At 46.4% G+C, this 22,217-nt stretch overlaps 1 protein-coding gene across 15 annotated transcripts in view; it reads left to right on the top strand.

The window, feature by feature from the left end:
* dab1a (DAB adaptor protein 1a) overlaps positions 1-22,217 on the top strand; it is a 176,849-nt gene that overhangs the window by 118,610 nt on the left and 36,022 nt on the right. For 14 of the 15 annotated variants that reach the window (XM_052073164.1, XM_052073175.1, XM_052073176.1 and 11 more), the window contains 2 exons: positions 8,643-8,906; positions 21,251-21,390. In XM_052073164.1, coding sequence (XP_051929124.1) covers positions 8,837-8,906; positions 21,251-21,390 — 210 coding nt within the window. In that variant the 5' untranslated portion in view covers positions 8,643-8,836. Of the gene's footprint in view, positions 1-4,345; positions 4,514-8,642; positions 8,907-21,250; positions 21,391-22,217 lie in introns of those variants that run through there. The other variant, XM_052073174.1, reaches the window with a different exon arrangement.

Here is a 22,217-nt window from a genome sequence, read left to right on the forward strand (position 1 = left end):
GTCGACTTTCCTCTCCTCCCCCCCCCCCATTCGGTGTCTGTGCTATCGTTAACATTACGGCGCTATGATGGATGGCGCCGAGCGGCGAGGACATTAACGGGCCGGGACGCTGCCGTCATTACCTGCGCAGGCGCACATTGCACGCGTGCAGGTATTTGATGACAACCAAAGCACATATGGAACTTATAGTGAGTGACATTGGGTTGTTCTCAAAGAGCATTTTGTATATATGATTCATTTTGTAGCAAATTGTGGTGTTTTTACTGGAAATGATAGCGATTGTGTGGGTAAACGTTGTGTTTCCATGGTTATATTATTTGGCTCTTCATGGGTTTTTTTTTGTTTTGTTTTGTTTTAACAGCCCTATTGTTTTGCGTTGTCATTCATTCAATCATCTTCCGAACCGCTTGATCCTCACTAGGGTTGCGGGGCCTATCCCAGCTGTCTCCGGGCAGTAGGCGGGGGACACCCTGAATCGGTTGCCAGCCAATCGCAGGGCACACATAGACGAACAACCATCCACGCTCACACTCACACCTAGGGACAATTCAGAGTGTTCAATCAGCCTGCCACGCATGTTTTTGGAATGTGGGAGGAAACCGGAGCACCCGGAGAAAACCCACGCAGGCCCGGGGAGAACATGCAAACTCCACACAGGGAGGCCGGAGCTGGAATCGAACCCGGTACCTCTGCACTGTGAAGCCGACGTGCTAACCACTGGACTACCGGGCCGCCCCTGTTTTGCGTTGTAAATGTAACAATTTTGCACAAAGGAGTATTTGGTTTGGTGAAGCATTTTGGTGGCTGAAGATCCCGATTTTGAGCTGACAGACTTGTCGCAGACAAACTGTCCCGATTTTGAGTTGGCTTGAGTTTTGGGCCTCTGAAAAGAAGACATCTGACTGTTAAAACCCTGCTCTGTTGCCCCTGTCTGTGCCACATACTTTTTTTTTTTTTTAAGAGCTTTGTATTGACTCTGGGCCCCTGCTGGGGAGAGAATGGCGATGTTCTGCGCTCCCTGGGAGAGTTCACGCCGACCGACTGACCGCAGGGTGCTAAAAGGCTCGGGTTTTTTTGTGTGTGTGTGTTTTTGTTTTTTTATCAACAGAGCTGCTTCACCTCCAGGAACTTTAGCTAACACATTTCTGCACTTTGCCTCTGTACCTGTTAGCGTGTGCGTGCGCGTCTCGGAAAAGTTCAGACTTAGCAATGGATGCAAATCTCGTACTGGGGTTTGATAATCCGACGGTGATTCAACGCTAGGTTTGCTGATGAGGCTGCATCACGGCCTCCCGTGTGTGTGTGGGAGTGTGTGTGGTTGCCACTGGTGTCGGATCCATCGTTATTAACACGGCGTTATTAACCCTTTCATGCTCCCCTATAACCTGATCACATGATAAGCTGTCCACTGTAGTAACCGCTATCCCCGAAAGAGTTCAAGTCAACCTTTGCTTTGCGAATTTGACGTGGGAGGTCAAGAGGCGTGCGAGAGCGTGAAGGTGTGTTTGTGAAAAGCGTGCATCTGGTGTGTGCATTTGAGAGTCTTTGTGCGAAAGTCTATACAGTGGTACCTCTACTTACGAACGTCTCTTCGTATGAAATTTTCAAGTTGCGGAACATCTCATTAGGAAAATATGACCTGAAATTTCAAGATCTGAAAAGTAAAAATACTATTCGCAGCTCCGAGTTTCCTGAACGCAACATACTTCTAGCTGCTCTGCCATTGGCTACGACCGAGCATCATCCTGGCATCCCATTGGCTAAGAGGGACCTCTACCGGTAGACAGATAGATATGTGGAGCATCCTCATCATTTGCCCCTTGGGCCATGAGGCATTCCGATAGTTTTACATAAATGTGAATCACCCCGAAAAAGTGTTGACCAATCGGGCAATCGCTCACTATTCTGATGTTGGCCTTGGACATTTTGGACGGATTGTTAAAAGATTGTTAAAAGCAAACGTCCTTGGATCAGTTCTTTACAATTTTATGCTTTAGAAAACATTTATGTCTGAATTTTGGGGGAACTTGGAACGGATTAGGGCATTTACATGCAAAACGCGTCTCTACTTCCAAAATTTTCTAGTTAAGAAATTTCTTCCAGAACCAATTAATGTCACGTTGTGCCCGAGGAAGATCGCCTCGTGCACAACAAAATAACGAGGTGGATCCACAGGTAAAGCAGACACGAAAAGATTTTGTATGAACACAAAAAGTCTTTAATAACGAACAGAAAGAGCCCGACAGGGAAACAGTAACAAAAAACGCTGGTCAAATAAGGACCAGGGAAGAAATAAGGAAACAACAGAAAACGCTCGCAGAAAAACAAAAGGTGAGAAAGGTCTGATTAGACTATAGACTAAATATACAATTTTGGGACTGGAGAGAACGCAAGATAAACGGCCACAAGGCTAGAAGGCAACGAGAAATCTACTATAGAGGTTTTAGCGCGAGAGAACAATGGCACGGCGTGGAATTCTCCGGCAGTGAGTGGACTGCCAGAGCCTCTTAATAAAGGCAGATAATCAACCCGAAATGACGAACAGGTGTGCAGTTGGCAGAGGGAAAAGCCCGCCCCCTGCTGGAAGACACGGCACGTGACAATTAATTTCTCATGTAGAGGTACCGCTGTATGTGACGCGGAGAGTGTGCACTTGGAAATGCAGTAGCCCATCAAAATTAATCACTTAAAATCAGCAAAGTAGTCAAGTAGCAGCGGGAAAGACGTTGAATGTGTGTCTTTTATTTAAAAAATGTACACACACTGACATTGGAGACATTTCCAAAGTTGTCTTCAAACTGTCTTGAAGTGTCTGGGATTGTTCCGGTTCCAAGGTTTAAGCGAGCTTCCTCAAATTTTTTTCATTGTGTTAAGTGACACGGGAGCAGGAGGTTTATTGATTTTTGTAGTCTAGTCCAAGTTAATTATGACCAGCATGGAGTCGGGGGGGGGGGGGGGGGGGTTGGCATGGTGCAGTTGGCGCATTCCTTGACATCTCCTTCGAATATGATTCTTTTTGTTTTTTTTTGTTCTTTGATTGCAGAAGGCTTCTATTGATTTTGAGTCCAACAAACCAGACCAATGATTTCAGGCCATCATTGTGTCAGTTTCCACCGCACTTTGTGGAATCGCGTTGCTCTGCGGGAAAGCCAGGTGTCTGTCCATTTTTAGACTCCATCCAAATTGAGACAACGTGGTGGTCAAAAAACACACAACATGGGGGGTTGGTGGGGGGGGTGACACCGTCATTCAAAATACCTTCAAGTGGTGCTCCCTTGCTGGAAAGCAATAACGCAGGGTGGTATGAAATCGGATTCCGACAATTTTTATTGTGTGACTGTAAATACGTGAAGGCGTTTTGATGGATGATTGGCGGAAATAATTGCAAACGCAAAGTAGAACAACAGGAGTTTTTTTTTTCCTTCTTTTTTCGATTGCTCTTCATCTATTTAGAATATGTCTGCCGGCGGCGATGCCTTGAGAGGCATGTGGCAAGTCAGTGTGTGTGTGTGTGTGTGTGTGCGTGCGCATGCGGCACCATGATTAAGAGTTTTGAATAATTGATGATTGCATCCCTCATTAAGTCCCAGTTGTGTGCTGCCGCAGGCTCCCCGGCTCTATTTTTACGCCCCGCAATTGTGCGCCATTGCGCTCTACAGATGGAGTCGATCCATCACTCACTTCAGGGGGGGGGGGGTATTGGGAGGTCCTAAGGGGGGGTTATGTGGGGGTTTCTAAATCACATTGAGTGGACATCTTTAGCAGAGTGGCAACACGATGAGCGCAAGTCTTACTACGGCCATTACTTTTGCGCTCGAAACTAGTTTCGTGATGGTGCGTGTCGACGTAACTTCTCGTGGATGTTCTTCAAACCAAGAGAAAGGACAAAAGCAAAGCTTATTCCCAACTTTTAAGATTAAGCGGACGTCAGTTTCAGTCAAAACAATCAAACCAAAGCATCGTGGAAGCAACTAACCAGAGCCGAGAACTGTAGTCAATTAACCATCTGTCGTAAACCAATTATCCAACTGGACTGAACCAGCCAACTCTATTGGGGCAAGCACCTGTCGACGCCCACTGTTCAAGCAAACCAAGAAAAAAAAGTATTTTAAATTGAATTTAAAATTTGTATTTAGTGATTTAGTAATGAAGTGATTTTCTCAATAATTATTCATTGATTTGTATGGCAAAAATAGCTCCAGTCAACCGAGTCTTTGATCGAGGTCAAATGCTGCATTAATCCGTTTTTTGGGTCGTTTTATTTTGAAACGGCTTATCGATCACACGAGCAGACCGCCGCAAATGTTATTCCCCAAACGCAAACGGCGCGGAACGACATGGCTTCAAAACAATCAAACTCTGTCTTAGTCGAGACATCCGACCTGCAGCTTCCTGTTAATAACTGACATCCATTCAATGCGTTGAGCAAAGTTCAGGCGGTTGAGCTGCAGGTAACTTAACTCGGCGAAGACGCGCTCAGACAGACTGCGAACATCCGAGGACCTGCACCCTGGTAAGTCTTTAACATTCGTATCGCTCCTTTTGGAAAATGTTGCGGTCAGCTGGAAAACGCAGAGGTCGTCGCTTGTCCGACCAAATATCGGCTTTGATTGACATAACTTGCGTTACTTTGGTTGCGCTTGAATTGGAGCGTTGGACAATCTTGACTGCCGTGTCGGAAGACGAAGCGAAATGAATATATCGATTGTTATTTTAGCATTGGAGTTTTCTATGAGCAAGTTAGCCCCCCCCCCCCCACCCCCCTTTCTGCTTGGGTGTCAGTTTGTTTCCCCGGCTTTTTCGGCCACCGGCAACTCCACACGACTGCTTCAACTGATGCACTTCCTGTCATTTCCAAAAAAAAATAAAATTAAAAAATGGTGTTCATCCATGTTGAGCAGATCACATCGCTATCTTGACCTGACAGCGCGCACATTGTCTGCAGGCGTAACCTTTAGCATGCGCCGACATGTGGATTATTCATCGACAAGGGTGTGGAGTCGCACTGATGATAAGCGCCGAATGTTAACATTGGAAGTGGTAGTGGGGAGCTGGCTTTAAAGTGGGGAAGGAAACCTTTCTGTTCCGAGCCTTCCAAAAAAAAAAACGGGTCCCTCAAGATTCAACACGTTTCAAGACCCACCACGTCTTTGTGCCACATTTTTTGTCCCCTAATGTGCCATTTTCAAGTCCCAGGACACGTTGTCCTGGTCTAGTCGTAGTTCACACAGATCTTTACCTGCGTCTAACCGGCATTGTCGGCCCGGTCTCTCCAATTGACTCCTTGCTATGATTGTTGTACGATTCGATTCGGCTCCTAACTGTATTCTAGTTTCACTTCCCGTTGACGGAAATGTCCCAAAACTTTTAGGTAACCTTGTGAAGGTGGCGGTGGGATACTTGGCAGGGCGGCTGAGGCGTTGTTGGATGCTGTCCAAATACATCCCAGTTCCGTTTCTCCCTTTCCGTTTGCCTAGCAGACGTTATTGATTTCTGGGCACTGGGCTCCTGTTGGCAGATTCTGGGCGCTGTTACACACACACACACACACACACACACACGCACACAGATCATGACATCGCCAGCCTGTTGGCAGCGTCGAATTTACGGACGCCCAATTTATGACTCGCTCTGGTCTGCCCGCCAGACTCGACTGGCAGAATCCAGACGCTGGAAGGCGTGTTCCCGTCCCACTTTGTCGCTACTTTTAGCTCAGGCGCCCGCCCGCCCGCTCGCTCGCTTCCAGGTCAAAGCTGGACTGCCGCGCTAGTTCTTAGGCATGCGTATTGCTAATCCGGAAGTCGATGCGTGACCCGTTCGCAATACTTGTTAAAGCTGCTCCCCGTGTCATCAGATTCACTCCGATGATAATGCGATTCACCCGAAACTCTAATTCCACATTCTGATTCGTCTAATGGAGATACAAAACGACTCACTCCAATTTTGATAAAATGACAAATGATATGCCCGAAAGTTTGCCAAATCGGGCCATCGAATATAGAAAATGATGATAATACATCCAATGTATTTTTATTGATTGATTTATTTGCTTTACCAAGTGATAATTTGTTCATATGGCGGCGCACTTCCTGGGTATCTGCGCGTGAACAGCTCCAGGGGCTTTTCGGAGGGGTTTGAGATATCACCGTGTTCCTCCTTCCGGGGACTGAGATGGAGCACTCATCCCGAAGAAGTGTCGTCGTGTTCTTCTTCTTCTCGTGGGCTCCTCCGGAGGAACGAGCATATGTCTAGAGCTAAGGAGACATCTGGAGAGTGGCTCGTGGCATGGTTTTTTTTTTTACCACTTGTCCACCGCCGACTGGCAGCTGTTGTATTTGCAATGCGTTGGGCCGGTTGCGTCGCAGTGGTGGTGTAGGCGGAATTTTAACAGCTTGAATTCTTTATTTGAATTTGATAAAACCTTCAAGTTTGTGGCCAACTACCCCGTCTTGAGTTGTTCGATAAATAAACCCATTCCAATAATAATCCACGCAAACAGTGTACATGAAGTTTAGCAGGTTAAAATAAAGAAATGGAAACCATTTTTCTTGAAGTTTCTCGAGCCGGTGCCATTGAACCATTTCAGGGACAGCGGTTAGGGAAGCTGGTCATGTGATGAGGTTACACGGTGCACAAAAGGGTTCAACTGTGTAGCCCTTCACTCGTTGGTTTCTCCCGTGTGTTGTTTCTTTTTCGGCTCCACTTTCAAAACGGCTCTTGCACATCGCTAGCTGCGCAGTGAAGTGAGTCCTCGACATTCACCGTTTGGCATTTACAAAGTAAATTTTTTTTAATCGATTTAATTTATTTAATCCATCCATCCATTTTCTGATCCGCATTTTCCTTACAAGGCTCGCAGGGGGGAGGCTGGAGACTATCGCAGCCGTCTTCGGGCAGTAGGCGGGGGGACACCCTGAAGCGGTTGCCAGCCAAACGCAGGGCACACAAAGACGAAAAACCATCTGCGCTGGCACTCACGCCGAGGGCCGCATTGCTTTCTTTCTTTATTTTAGTGGGAATCTATCGTCCAAGCTCTCAACTCTTGTGGTGTGTTGGTGCCAAGGAGCTTCATTTTGGAAAAGTTAAGCGACTTCATTGAGCAAAAGATTTGTGCTTGCCGATCGTCTCGTTGAACCGATTGTTCATATAGGCGATTGTCAACCAATTTGGGCAGATTTTTATGATTTGAGTCAACTTTTTTTTTTTCGGGGGGGGGGGTGACATGTTTTGATAAACCTTGGCAGTGGCCCTTCTTACTGTGATGCTCTTCCGCCTGAGAGCGCCTGCGGTGAACACAGAGTGAAGTACGTGTGTGTTTTCTGGTCCAAGCGGAAGGATTTAAGTAAGCTTGCCTTTCGTCGACGGGAGTTCCAGCTGCTGCGTGAAAAGCTTTCGGCTCGAAGGGGATAATGAGCAAAATTGGAGGACACAAAGGCAAGAGTGGGAGGAGTGTGCAAGGAGGGTTTACGCTCCACCCGTTCTCTTCTGATTTTACTTCCTTGGGCTTCTTCCCATACCAACAATCTGTCCCCCCCCCATTCACCCTTTAGCCCTTGTTCATTACCGTCCTCTCACCCTTTCGTTTTCTTCCCACTCATCTCTCTCCCCTCTAACCTCTCCCTCTCTTTTTTCCTCTCTCTCTCTCTCCATCCATCCATTTGCCGGAGCAGCCCTGCAGATAATGCCTGTAATTGGAGTGACTTGCACTTTTCCAGCGTGTTTGGACCAGATAAAGAATATTGTCAGCGTTTTGCCGACACGGGCTCCTCGGCTGCTGGAATTAAATGGACTCTGTTCTGTTCTGTTCTGTTCTGTCGGAAGCAAATTAAAAGGCTCTCAATTCATCTGCTCTCGCCCGAGGCTGAAGTGGAGCGGGGGGGGTCGTATTCACATAGAAACACCATTGACCGGGATAGGGGGGGGGGGCTTGTCGGGAGATCCCCCCCCCCCCACCTTATCCTTCTCAAGCAGCGCCTGGTGCTTTCTTTCGTTCAAGTCTGCTGTCGAGTAAGCGCAGATGAAGAAGAATAGGTCAGGACTGATATTCTGAGGGGAACGCCCATACGGGCCCAGTGATTTATTCACTTGTTTCGGCACCTGGAAACGCTTGACCGCATTCGCCTTTCAGTGCATTCACGGTGCAGATCGGACGCGGTGGACGACTTCTATCGACAGCTGTCAGTGAACGCACAACGGCCTACAAATCGCAAAAGCGGCCTGAGAAAACTTGCCAGAATGTCTTCTGTTTTCGGCTGAAAGCAGGTTATTTATAATCATTCCCCCCACACCCCCCTGCTTCACTGTTTGGTATTTGTAAATTTGTCTCATCGTGTTTTTTTAATTTTAATTTTTATTTTTTGGTGGTTGTGTGTTATTCGCCAACAGTATTGCAGTAGCAGTATCGCTTTGGCGCCACCTGGTGGCAACATGTTGGCAGGTATGTTGAAATGAGTTGTGGCGTTTAAGACGAGTTGTGAAGATGGACGTTATTGGACTGCCAAAATGTCTGACATAAAACACCCCCACATGGGCTTCGAACAAAACGCGCCAAGTCATGATGGAGAAACATTAATTCAGTGTTACTGCATTGTATGACCTAAACTGAATTTTTTTTTGTTCCCCCCCGCCCCATCTTGACACAGCTCGGCGTGGGCGTACGTCGGACGCCGCGTCAGGGCTGAAACCCCGACACTCTCCCTCCCATGAGCCCGTGTGCCCGGCCGGACACGCACACCCGGCGCCGCCACGCCACGCACTCACGCGCACCCGGCGCCCACCCACGCACCCGGCGACCCCCGCCGCGCCAGTCCAGCGGAGCCTGCTCGGAGCCTGAAGGATGTCGACAGAGACGGAGCTCCAGCCGGCGCTACGGCCCGGCAGCCTCAGGCGGGACTCCAGGAGGAAAGGTACCGCGGATGTGACCGGTCTCGCATTTCCTTAAAAGCAAGAATGTTTTTTGATTTTGAGGCAAGAGAGAGAGGAGAGAGGGAGGGGAGAGAGTGTCACGTGGCGAGGTGGTGGTGGACCCCAAAAAGCAGGCAAGGGGGAGAAGCAGGGTGTACTTGACGAATTATATTAAACATAGAGAAAACTAAATCCAAAACAAACAAAGTCCTGATAACAAAACGAATCCAAAGTCTCAAACAAAAGCCACGACTGAAGCCAAAAACTACCAAATAACCGAAACGAGACCGGAACAAACATGACAGCAGCGAATACGCCAACAATGACCCGACACTGAACGGTTGTGCCGGGAGTCCTTTTAAATGGCGAACGACATAATGACCAACGGGTGTGCAGCTGCAGGGAGAACCCTACAGTGCCACCTGTTGGTCACAAACAGAATCATGACAGTGAGAAACGGAGAGAGAGAGAGAGAAGCCAGCTGCTTGATGCCACCTGGCTGACTGGGAGCAGCATGTAGCACTCTCCCAATAAGCACCTGACTGATGTAGCACAAAAAAAGCTGGACATGGCAACAGTTGACATTTAGCGCGCACACACACACACTCACAAGCCAGCCGGGCGTGTGTTTGTGAATATGTGAACGGGCTGCCCCCCTATGTCCAATTTAGAAAGACCTTTGTTTCGCCACCATGGAAATCACGTTCATCATTCACACTTCTCTCTATATTTGGGGGTGGTGGGGGCAGGGGGGGTGAAGACACATTTCCATGCATGCGCACATACACCCATATACACACACGCGCACGTGCGCACACACACAACGTTGGGATTGAAGCCCAGAAGCGCATATGAGAGGGAAGATTAATGGTTTGCCTTCAGCATTGAGACTTGGGGGGGGGGGGGGGGTGCTTTAACATCTCCTGTTTGCCTTTTCTCTTCCTCTTACACACACACACACCGTCAACCTTGTGTCAGTGTGTGCACCCCTTATCTCAATCCCTGAATGAAATCAGCGTGCAAAATGTGAAATGATGAATTTCAAAGTCAAATAATAAATGATACCTTATGTCAGGGGGGAAATACTTGCGTAACGTGTCGAATATTTGCAAATCTTAAAAGATGAGAGATTATCCCGATTGAAATAATCAAACAATTGAACATCTAAATTCCAGAAATATAAAAATAGATGGTTTGAATTAGTCATATGAAAAGTAACGCTATAAAAATTCAAAAAATAAAATATTATGAAAGGACATCTTGTGATAAATATGCTCAATAGAACAATCACATTAGAATGAGGTCAAATAAATGATCTAAAAAGAAGATAGAAAAGAGTAAACAAAAAAGAATAACAAAATTAAAATATAGCTCAACCATCTAAAAAGTAGAAAAAAAATGAATGTAAAGAACACAAAAAAAACAATGAAAATTAAATATAAAATAACTACACAAAAACAGATACGGTAGCTAGAAATTGAATCCTAATCTTTTCATTCATTCATTCATTCATTCATTCATGAGGGTCGTGGGTGTGCTGGAGCCTATCACAGCTGTCTTTGGCAGGGGACACCCTGAACCGGTTGCCAGCCAATCGCAGGGCACACACAGACGAACAACCGTTCGCGCTCACCCTCTCACCTCGGGACAATTTGACGTTCCCAATAAGCCTGCCATGCATGTTTTTGGACTGTGTGAGGAAACCGGAAGCACCCAGAGAAAAGCCACACAGGCATGACCTGTGAACTCCACACATGGAAGGCAGGAGCCCGCAATGGAACCCCGACCCCCGCAGTTTGAGGCGTCCATGCTAACCAGTCGTTCGCAAATCCAACCGCGTTTGCCTTGTTATCATGAGCAACATCAAGGAAACGCTCCATTGGAACATTCGCCGCGACACACTTCAGACTCACAGTGGGAACGCATCACTCCTCTCATCTGGGTCATTCCGCCTCTCACACACACACACACGCACTGCTACATGCACACACTCATACCCCCCCCCCCCCCATGTGTGCGCAGCAGTGTGATGAAAGTCCAATGCAACTGTTGGCCACACAATCAAGAAGTGTAAAGTTTGCTGATGCTCCCGTTGTTGTGCATCCGTCGTCATCTCATTCAATGAAAATGGCTCCATGACTGATCGTCATTTTTGTGGTGGGGGGGAGGGGGATCCCCAGCAGGATAGGCGCTCACTCCTCCACAATGTCCTCCTCCACCTCCTCCTCCTCCTGCCTCCTAAATGACCTTGCGGGAGGAGACACGATGAGGAAAGAGACTCATGCGAGGCAGAGCTGTTTAATCGTCCGCCTTTTGTCTCGCAGCGCTGCTTTGAATGCGAACGAACGAGCGTTGCATGTCGTCTTGAAGGAGCACGGCTTGCCCTCCCCCCCCCAACTCTTGGCTCGACAGCCGACGGGTCGCTCCCCATTATTAGCGGTCAAGCGATTCTCCGAGTGCTCGAGTCCCGCTTAATCCTCGGTTAAATCCACCGAGATTGGGTCCATCTCGTGCTCAAAAATGGCTTCTGAATGCCCAATGAGGCAACAGTCCATTCCGTGACACTTCTTCAAAACTTTTGAAAAGGAATGGCCGTTGTCTGCGCGGCGCATTTCTGCCTCGCCGTTCTACGGTTTTGGATTTGAACCTCGGCTCCAGCTTTGCATGTCCTCCTTGCGTTTCATAGCGTGGTTTGGTTTTCATTTCAATTATATAGTTGGTCGAATCGCTTTGCTGTCGTTTGTCATCAGTGTGAATCGGAAATGGGTACTTCTGACAGGAAATAGTCAACAAGTGATCGCTCCGTGGGACATTTTTGTGCGTCCAGTACTGACAAACATTTCCCCCACAATTTCTGTCGATGAGTTTAGCAAGCGGGGCCAATGTTTTCCAACTTGCTGTGTGACTTTTGGCCGTTCGTCCATCTGTGTGACGATGATCATCATTCCCGCGGCGTCCAAACGAGACGCGCACGACCCCATCTGTCTTTATTTTACGGGTGCAAATAGGATAACGGCCGACACAAACACGCACGACTGACAGCACGCAGGCGGGTGGCGTTGTGACAACAACAGTGTGTGTTTGCGTGCGTTGCCTTGTCTCTGGCGTGTGATTAGCCGACGCATTATCTTCTTTGGTGTGGATATGATGCACATGTGCAGTCTATCTGGAGCCATTCGGCCTAATATTGGTCCCTAGGGAATTGTTGGACGCAGTATTTTCAATACTTGCGTGTGTGCGTGTGGGTGTGTGTGGGTTCTTGTACTCATGAGTTTTTAACCAACAGAGTGAGGACATTTTGACGAAGTGAGGACATTTTGGCCGGTCCTCACTTTGAAACCCTCTAAATTGTGTGTGTGTGTGTTCTTGTACTCAGGCATTGGGAGGACCGGCATGAGTTTTTAACCAGCAGAGTGAGGACATTTTGGCCGGTCCTCACTTTGAAACCCTCTGAATTGTGTGTGTGTGTGTGTATGTGTGTGTCTGTTTTCTCCTGAGAGCTAATCAAATCTGTTCCCGCCAATCAAACTTGAGATGGAATTGAATTGGCCCAGTACTATTGCGGTTGTCATTGCTGGCCAGAGGTGGATGCGAGAGGACAAAAAAATTCTAATGGCACATTGTGTAACGTCTTTTTTTTTTTTTTTTAATTGACGTATTTGTCCTTGTTGCGTCAGTCTCCTCTGTCCATCGACTTATTTCCGGAAAATTGAAGATGTAATTTCATACCGCTGCTAATGAAGTTTAAAAAAAAAAAGACGACATACCAAGTAAACTGGAGTCCTCCCAGAGTGAGAGGGAATAGTTGAAATAAATCATCTTAAAATTTAAAGAAATATTTTATTGGAATGGGGCTGTCCGGTGTGGTTGAGTGATTAGCATGTCGACCTCACAGTCGAGAGGTTGTGGGTTCGATCCCGGCTCGGGCCTTCCTGTGTGGAGTTTGCATGTTTTCCCCAGGCCTGCGTGGGTTTTCTGCTGGTACTCCGGTTTCCTCCCACATTCCAAAAACATGCATGGGAAGCTGATTGAACCCTCCAAATCATCCCGAGGTGGGAGTTTGAACGCGGATGGTTGTTGGTCTCTGTGTGTCCTGCGATTGGGGGGCAACCGGTTCAGGGCGACCCTTGTGAGGATGAAGCGGATCGGAAAATGGATGGATGCATATAATTGGAATGTAAAGTTGACTGAGAATTGCTACAACATAGAACACGAGAATTATAAAACAAACAAGCAAACTAACAACCCCTAGTTGAAAATCAGATCATAATGTCTATTACATGCGCAGTTCGTCACAAAAAAGGGGGAAACTACAAATCCAAAAATGAAAATGGAACAAACGGGACAATTAAAATGCAAATGAAAACTCATGTGCAAAATGGGATTTATTTTTGAAAAATCTAAATCTAAATAATAATGTAAGCTTTCATCCAGTTTGACGGAGCTCTGTCATGCATCATAAGACGAGCCAACTTTCCATCATATCCATCAAATTTCCAACAGGCCTCACTCGCCCACTCGTTGGAATAAACATCCGAGATGACACACTCATGGTCAAAAACATCCCACCGTCACACGCAAAAAAGATATGGAACTAAAAGCCTTTTATTTAGCCAGTCCACCATTGTCGCTGTGTGTGTGTGTGTGTGTGCGTGTGTGTGTGATAGTTTGTGTACTTGTGCACGTCGCAAATGCCTCGGTGTGTTCGGCTCCTCCGCTGCATTACCAATTACTGTCGCCATAGCAACAGTTGGCTCACTGCTCATAATTTGCAGAAAAGGAGAAATCATAGTCACACTCACACAAACACACACACACACACAAACACACACAAACACACACACACACACTCAATAGAGGACAACATGCTTGCCCTGTTGAGTAGTGAAAGGACATTTATTTGTGTGTTATTGAGCGGCTTGACAACAAAGCAGGCCTAGAAGAGTTGAACGCGACGATATTTTGGGATAGTACAATGTTTTTTTTTCTTTAAGTTCTGTCCTCAGTGGAAAAGGCTTCAAACAAGTAGCAAGAAACTTAAATGAGCTACGGCCATGTCCACACCAACTTTTTATTTTTCGTTTTTTTTTTAAAATGTATTTGTTTATTTATTTTTTGTGATATTATATTTTTGTGATATTTTTGCGACAAATGTGCTCCATGCTGCCCGGCGTCTAGTTTTCATCTGTAGAAAGTCTTCACAGAATGTGAGAATTGTACGGGACCCCATCTGAACTTACTGCTGTTTGCAGTCAAGACTTGAGGATGAGGAAGGAAAAAAAAAATGGCCAAAACCCCACGCCGTGAAACACTTCCGGCAAACAGGAAGCTGGAAGATAAGCAAATGGTTGTTTGAGTTTGAATGGAGAGTTTCCACTTGAGCGTAAACATGCAAGTGAATGAGACTTTTCCTTCGCGGAAGGCGATAAACGCACACGAGCAGGTGCTGATCCTCTTGTGATGTTCCTCCGGGGCCGCTTTGCTCATCCCGACCGAGCCATGCAAGGCAGTGGCTTCATTAGGAACCGTATCATTTTTTTTTTTTAAACCAGTGACTTCAAGAGGAAACACTTTGGTTTTGGAAGGAGATGCCTGATGCTCTCACGGCAAGCGTCTCAAGTGACGCACGCACGCGCGCACACAAAACAGACTGTAAGCATGCCTCTTGTAATGATTGTCATGCTGCATGAGTGGCCCGCGGTGCAGGCCCGGAGGGGGACTGGATTCAGTGTTGCATGACAGGATGAGGACGTCTTTTTTTTCTTTTTTTTAAAATCCTGTCGTGACAGCTTGTCAGAAGGCGGACGGCCTACAGGTGCGCACACAGCAACATCACCAATAATCAGATACGCACACGTGTCAATACAAACACAGCCGGCCATTTTGCCCGTGGCGATATTTCACGTTCGAGGACAACCGTTCCGCAAGAGAAAATCGTTGAAGGTTGCAATTGGACTGTTTTACCCTCATACACAAAAATCACCTTCATTAGCGCTAATCAAAAATTTGATGTACACGCAAGCGGATTCCGTTTCATGTTCCGGCCTCGCGCAGACTGCGCGCCCGCCTCGTTGTGGTTTAAACGGCAGAATAAGTACAACACGACGGCGAGATGCGGCGGCGGCGGCGAGATGAGCCGTCTGCCACTTTGACTCCACGAGATGCTCGAGGTGCTTCCGTCAAATCAGACGTTGAGAAACAACAATTAACACCTTCGAAGAATAACGCCGTGCTGCTTTGTGGCTACATAACAACAAGCGGTGAGGGAGGGGAAGAAAAGGGAAAAAAAATAAAACCTGCGGCAAGTTTATCGAAGGCAGAGGCTCTCCAATGCTCTGCGCCAGTGACAAATGGTGACAAAATCACATCCAAGTGTCTTTAATCAACACGAGAAAACGGTGGCGAAAATGTGTTTACAGCTCTGCTGAGAGCCATTATTCGAAACCCAATAGTAACTCTGTGACTTTTTTTTTTTTTAATCCTCCACTTTTGGGGGAGGTTGCAGTCGAAGGGATTTATGACTTGACTTGACTGCAATGTATGTGATCATATGTTAGCATAACTAGCAGCGCTATTTGATAACAAAACCAAATTCAACCTTTAAAAAAATCACACATTTTTACACTCACAATATTCAAACACAAAAAGACAAAATTGCAAACGTAAAAATCCACCCCAAGGCGATGGAATAACAGAGAGGATAATTGATGCTATTTTTTTGTTAGCTCGTCCTTTGCCTCGCGCGTTAGCGCACTTTCATGAGGGAAAACGAATGTGTTTGCGCAAGTGTCATTTTCTTCGTTTTATGTTTGGTTTGAAAGTAAACGTCAGCTGGCAGTCACAATAAACAGAAATTAGGCCAAGCAAGTGCTTGGCCTAATTTCTAAAGGATTTTCCACTTTCTGCCAAACTCGGCTGCTTTTTGTGACATTCACTGCCATGTCAGCTAGCATTTCAAGCTAATTAAAAAAAAACAGCTAAGCCTCCAGATACTGTCATAAAAATATATATATGCAATGTAGTGGGATCACAAATGATAAACCGTGATAAAGTTTGGGAACACCGGACTGAATATTTTATTCAGCACAGGCCACAGAGGAAAATAGCAAAGCCATCTTTGAAGGAGCCTTTCAGAACAGCCTTTGAGTTGTTTTGACATCATCAAACGACTTCAAATGGAACTTCCGAAAGGACACGGCTCTTGAACTGGGAACATAACCGTTGCTTTATTTCGCAAATGGAGACAGGAGAGTCAAACTTTCACTCAGAAGAAGCCATCGTAGTGCAGCACGCGGCAAAAAAGTGACCCCCACGCCCGCCCCAGTCTCCCCTCAGGAGGCAACTGTCTCCACAATTTAAAAGTTCTTCCCATCTGCTCCTTCAAAGTGACCTTAACATCGACACGTCTGGTCCGGGGGGGGGGGGGGGGGGGGGCGGCACAGACCAGGGAGCCGTTGCTTCAGGCCACATTTGTGCGTGCTCACAACATACCCGTACACAGTCTACCTCGCATCTGGACTCGCGTAGGTCGGGTCAGTGTAGCGGGTGGCAAAGTTTGCAAAGCAACAGCGATAAGAAAAATGACACCAAATACTAGACAAATGCTTCGTTGTTGAATGAACAATTGAATTAAAGTTGGCTTCCAAGATCATCCAAAATGGGATTGAGTCTTGGTTCAAAATTGGAATTGGATGAGAGTTGACGATGAAAAATCTTCAGCCTTATAATGTGTTGTAGTATGGTTTGGAATCATTAATTTGGGGATAATGGATGGATGAAGAAAATGTTTGATGTGCTAAGATTTGGACAGTAACCACAAACCTATCTGGAAATATTTCTCTAAAAAACTAAACCTGGCTTGAAAACGGTCATTCAGAACTCGATCATTCTCATCCTGGCTTGAAACTTTACTTCAAACCTACTCCTTGTTTGAAACGTAAGCCAATCTTGCTAGCTAGCGGCTAGCTAGCGGCTAGTTTGCTAGCCGCTAGCTAGTTTGCTAGTTTGCTAGCCGCTAGCTAGCTGGATAGATAGACAACAATACTTCCAACAATTTACAACAATAACTTCCCTATTCATGATCCAAAAAATCTATTGGATTATTGCTTTGAAACAATCAAAACTGATTAAATTTTTGATAGGCCCTTCCTTGTCTCTATTAGAAAAATAAATCTGTAGGGTTTAGATGAGAGCACTGAAATGCTTTTACGGCACAAACTTTTCGTTGAAAAATAAAACCGACAGCCGTCGTGCGGCCACAATATAAAGAAAAAGCGCAGGCGTCAACAAACGCGCGAGGCAATTTGTTTCCTCGATGAGTCGCACTTTATCATCGCATTTTACACTTGCCGTTGCAAATTTGCATCCGCGACTCGTCAGTCAAGTGCCAGCTTTTATGCGCTAAATCAATCTTGCCGGGCTGGAACTGGCTTTTCCTTTGTGGGGCTTCGAGCGAGCGCTTTGTCTCCGGCGTGGTGAAATAGTACGCAGACACGCAAACGTCGCGCGACGTAGCGGGATTAATTGCGAAGCCGTCGAGTGTTGCTCGGGAAGCGTCCCCAGTGTAGTTACATCTGGAGCTCCCGGATACAAGGCGCCAGCTGCCAGAAAAAACACCCGACTGCTGGGGGGAAAAAAAACAAGTGCGTTACATATCTAGAGACCGGATCATGGCTAATCTTAGATTGGCGAAGGAAGATCGGTGTCGCTTGCCAATTGTTAGGCAGTTGCTGCGGACGACGGGCCGTCTGGTGTCTAATGTCTAGTAAATGTAACGAGCGACACCATTAAGCATTATTGAGATTACTCTTCGCTTCCGTTTATGAGCTAGATAATCACTTTTTTTTTTTTTTTTTTTTGCACCACTGAAGTTAACAAGAACACGTGATCATGTTCCCCCAGTGCACGTTTACAACATCTCAGAAACGTGTAACTGACACGTCATTTTAGGAAAGTGCAGCATCGATAGTTTGTCTTCTTTTGGGAAAACATAGGACCCAAACAAGCCTCACAAATGACATCTTGTATGTCTGTAAGTCTTGTTCATGCCACAAGTAATCATATTTCTGATGAATTCCATCTCAACATAATGTTATTTTCCAAATAAAAATCGACTCTCGCCATGGATGTCCTCAACTGCTCCTACAGTGGTGAAATAATCCAGATTGGTACACAAATCAAAACATGTCATTATCTGTCACCAACCTAAGAAAAGTATTGGAGTCTTGATTACAGTAAATACCTGTACGTACGTCATTAAAAAAATGGAAAAAAAATCCTGAAGAATAGTAAATGTGTAAATTGGCCTTGGTCCCCTGGGGGCAGTATAAGACATCCATATGTTGAGACGCACTGTTGTTTTAGCTTTTCACCACAGCAATAATATTCTTAGCAGAGGATAAAGAACATATGCATGCCAGTATTGTGATTTAACCCGTCTACATATGTAGCTGCACCATTTGGTGCCTACATTCTGCCTGTCTTTGAATGTGGCTGGCATAGATAGAGGAACAAACCATAACGTACACTCATCATCATTTTCTGATCGATGAATAAATAAAGTCGGATCATTTCCTTCGGCAGACCGCCAGTCGCTATGCAGAAGTTGTTTTATCATTCAACATGTAAGACTGGGGCGGCCCGGTAGTCCAGTGGTTAGCACGTCGGCTTCACAGTGCAGAGGTACCGGGTTCGATTCCAGCTCCGGCCTCCCTGTGTGGAGTTTGCATGTTCTCCCCGGGCCTGCGTGGGTTTTCTCCGGGTGCTTCGGTTTCCTCCCACATTCTGTTTGAAACATTGTATGGGGTTGTGACAGGTAGACTCCAGGCCTCTTTGAGCAAAAATTTGATGGCCAAACCTTGAGGAGAAGGCCAAAGATGAGCCATCGCGGAGGCCAAGGTGATTTTGGGGGGAATACAATTCCATGTGTGGCTGACAACGTTGATGGAGAAGCCGTCTGGCTGAGAGGGGATGCATTGAGCGGACAGGAGGTTACAGTTGCCAGGGGCGATGCCTGGGGCTTTCATGAAGGACCCCACTGTACTCTACCTGCCATCGATCACAAGTGTGTGTGTGTGTGTGTGTGTGCGTGTGTGTGTCAACGGGGCTTCTGGCTGTCATAACGCTCTAATCCTGAGTGACATTTATCCAGGGAGGCCTTGCTCATTCAACCATCCATCACAATCCTTGGTCTTCTTCATCTCCCCACTCCCGTCTGTGTGTCCTTGCGTGTGTGTGTTGTCGTTCCCCCGTTGAGCTGCCATGACTGGCAGATTCCCTCAGTGTTCACTTTGTACGTGCCCCTGTGTTTCTTTGAGGGTAAAGACGCCACCAGTGTGTGTGTGTGTGTGTGTGTGTGTGTGTGCGTTTGCGCGTGCATGTGCGTGTGTGTTTTGACCCGTTGAGCAGCAGCCATGACTGGCATGTTGGCAGATTCCCTCAGTGTTCACTTTATGCATGACTGTGTGTTTCTGTGAGATGTGTGTGTGTGTGTGTGGAGGAGAGGGGGGATTTTTTTTTTAACCTCAACACTTTGCTTAACAATGATACGTATTTTCACTCACAGAGACAGCACTTCATTGCCAAGCTAGCGAATTACATTTGTCGATGAGTATGCCTTCACTTGTAACCAGAAAAGTTAGCGCCACTTCCACATTCGTTGCCCGGCAACACTCCCAACAATGAAGATGGGGAAGGGGGGACCTCTTCGTTCCCTCCACCACTGTACGACCTTCTGAGGGTCACGGCGCTAATGCAGTCGATGTATTATACGAGCTACACTGTATTATCATTACATGGGCAGTCGTCGGCTTTACCTGCTGATTTAGAGCGTTTACTGGACTGGAATGCAGATTAAAAACATTGAAAGACTGCTAATACAGAATATTGTGGTTTGTGATGGCAAAAAAAAAAAATAATAAGTTAGCCTCCAGTGTGTTTTTTATTTTTTCACCAAAAATATATTTTTTTAAAGCTATTATGTTTTGCTTTTGTGACACTTCCACCTACAGTATATAAAGTCCCCAAAACATTCCTGAGGAAAGTATTTTAATAACAAACAAAAATGTATTTACGGATATAATACTGTGAAACATGTCGGGAGCAACGCATAGCTTGAGTTGAACCTCTGTGACTTTTTTTTTTGTGGTCTCACGATTGCGACACACACATGCTGTTGATTAAGATTAAGATTAAGAAAACCTTTATTAGTCTCGCAATGGAGAAATTCCAGATTCACCGCAACAAAGTTATGAAAGGATCATGAAAGGATACCACACATACATCAAAAATACATACTCTGCTCAAGTGTGAGTTGCAGAAACTTGTCAGTGTGTTGTGACGGGGTGACATTCAGCCACTAATCTTTCTTTTCAACTCAGAAGCTGTGCTGATCTCAAATGCAAAGCAACGCATCGCCGGCATCTATAGGGATGTGTTTGTCATAATAATAATAATTCATTCATTCATCTTCCTAACCGCTTGATCCTCACTAGGGTCGCGGGGGGTACTGGAGCCTATCCCAGCCGTCTCCGGGCAGTAGGCGGGGGACACCCTGAATTGGTTGCCAGCCAATCACAGGGCACACAGAGACGAACAATCATTCGCACTCACACTCACACCTAGGGACAATTTAGAGTGTTCAATCAGCCTGCCACGCATGTTTTTGGAATGTGGGAGGAAACCGGAGCACCCGGAGAAAACCCACGCAGGCCCGGGGAGAACATGCAAACTCCACACAGGGAGGCCGGAGCTGGAATCGAACCCGGTACCTCTGCACTGTGAAGCCGACGTGCTAACCACTAGACTACCGGGCCGCCCATAATAATAATAATAATACATTTTATTTATAAGCGCCTTTCAAGACACCATGACTGTGGTTTACGCAACAAAACGACACAAATGATCAAGGAAACGGGACTCGCCGCCGCCAACTCATGGCGAGGTGACCCAATACATTTGATGATAAATTCCATATGAAAAAAATAACAACAGTGAGGCTCCTCCTGTCCCTCTGTTCTGTATTCAAGACCGGTGCTAACATGCGGTAAGTGGAAAGGAGCAAGGTCAACACAGGAACGCAATAGCCGACACTTGCTGACGTTCTCATACAATGGAAGAGAAAAAAATAAGTTGTCCACAAAGAGGCGAACATGAAGGTATTGACCAGTGTCATTCATATGATTTTTTTTTTTTTTTGGTAACTCAGATCAGGTCATGTTTAGTGCGCGAGATTGATTATCCCCAAGGTAAAAAAAAAAAATGATGGAGATCCTTGAACGTCAGGCTTAAAAGTGTGTGTGTGTGTGTGTGTGTGTGTGTGTGTGTGTGTGTGTGTGTGTATCTGCAGGGCAGGATCGCAGCGAAGCGACTCTCATCAGGCGCTTTAAAGGCGACGGCGTCCGCTACAAGGCGAAGCTCATCGGCCTGGACGAGGTCACAGCGGCCCGCGGAGACAAACTCTGTCAGGATTCCATGATGAAGCTCAAGGTAAGGACAGCCGGCCTCGAAATACCTCTTAAATTATCATCACGTTACCGTCATTCTTCAAATAGCCAGCCAAAATCTTTTCTTCCTCAACTAGCGAGCGCCCGACCGTGACTTCGATCGTCCGACATAGCGTCAACGAAGGCCTTTATTCGAGGGGTAGGCCTTTATTATTGCGTCGTCGCTTTTATGGAAGTGGTACGAATGCGAAAGGAGCTGTCGCGCGGGTATTTATCGGAGAGGAAGCCTTTATTTTTGAGACTCGAGTCTTTACATGCTTTAACTGCTGAAAAAGTCCGGCTGTTGCAGTACTTTTGTAGCATGGCAGTCATGTTCAAAGGCATTGATATGCGAGCGAGGCTTTTTTTTTTACAGGGTGTTTACTGACTCTTTTGGCAGTTGTAGGGCTACGTAAACATGGTGCATAGAAAAATAGGAGATGTAATACTTGTATTTATTAGAGGCTCGGCCTTTATTTTTTTGGGTTTTTTTTTCTTTATTCACGCCTGCCAGGCGCCGGTAGTCCAGTGGTTAGCACGTCGGCTTCACAGTGCAGAGGTACCGGGTTCGATTCCACCTCCGGCCTCACTGTGTGGAGTTTGCATGTTCTACCGGGCCTGCGTGGGTTTTCTCCGGGTGCTCCGGTTTCCTCCCACATTCCAAAAACATGCGTGGCAGGCTGATTGAACACTCTAAATTGTCCCTAGGTGTGAGTGTGAGTGCGAATGGTTGTTTGTTTCTGTGTGCTCTGCGATTGGCTGGCAACCGATTCAGGGTGTCCCCCGCCTACTGCCCGAAGACAGCTGGGATAGGCTCCAGCACCCCCCGCG

This window comes from Hippocampus zosterae, chromosome 8 (assembly GCF_025434085.1).
Source record: "Hippocampus zosterae strain Florida chromosome 8, ASM2543408v3, whole genome shotgun sequence".
In the NCBI taxonomy this organism is placed as follows: domain Eukaryota; kingdom Metazoa; phylum Chordata; class Actinopteri; order Syngnathiformes; family Syngnathidae; genus Hippocampus; species Hippocampus zosterae.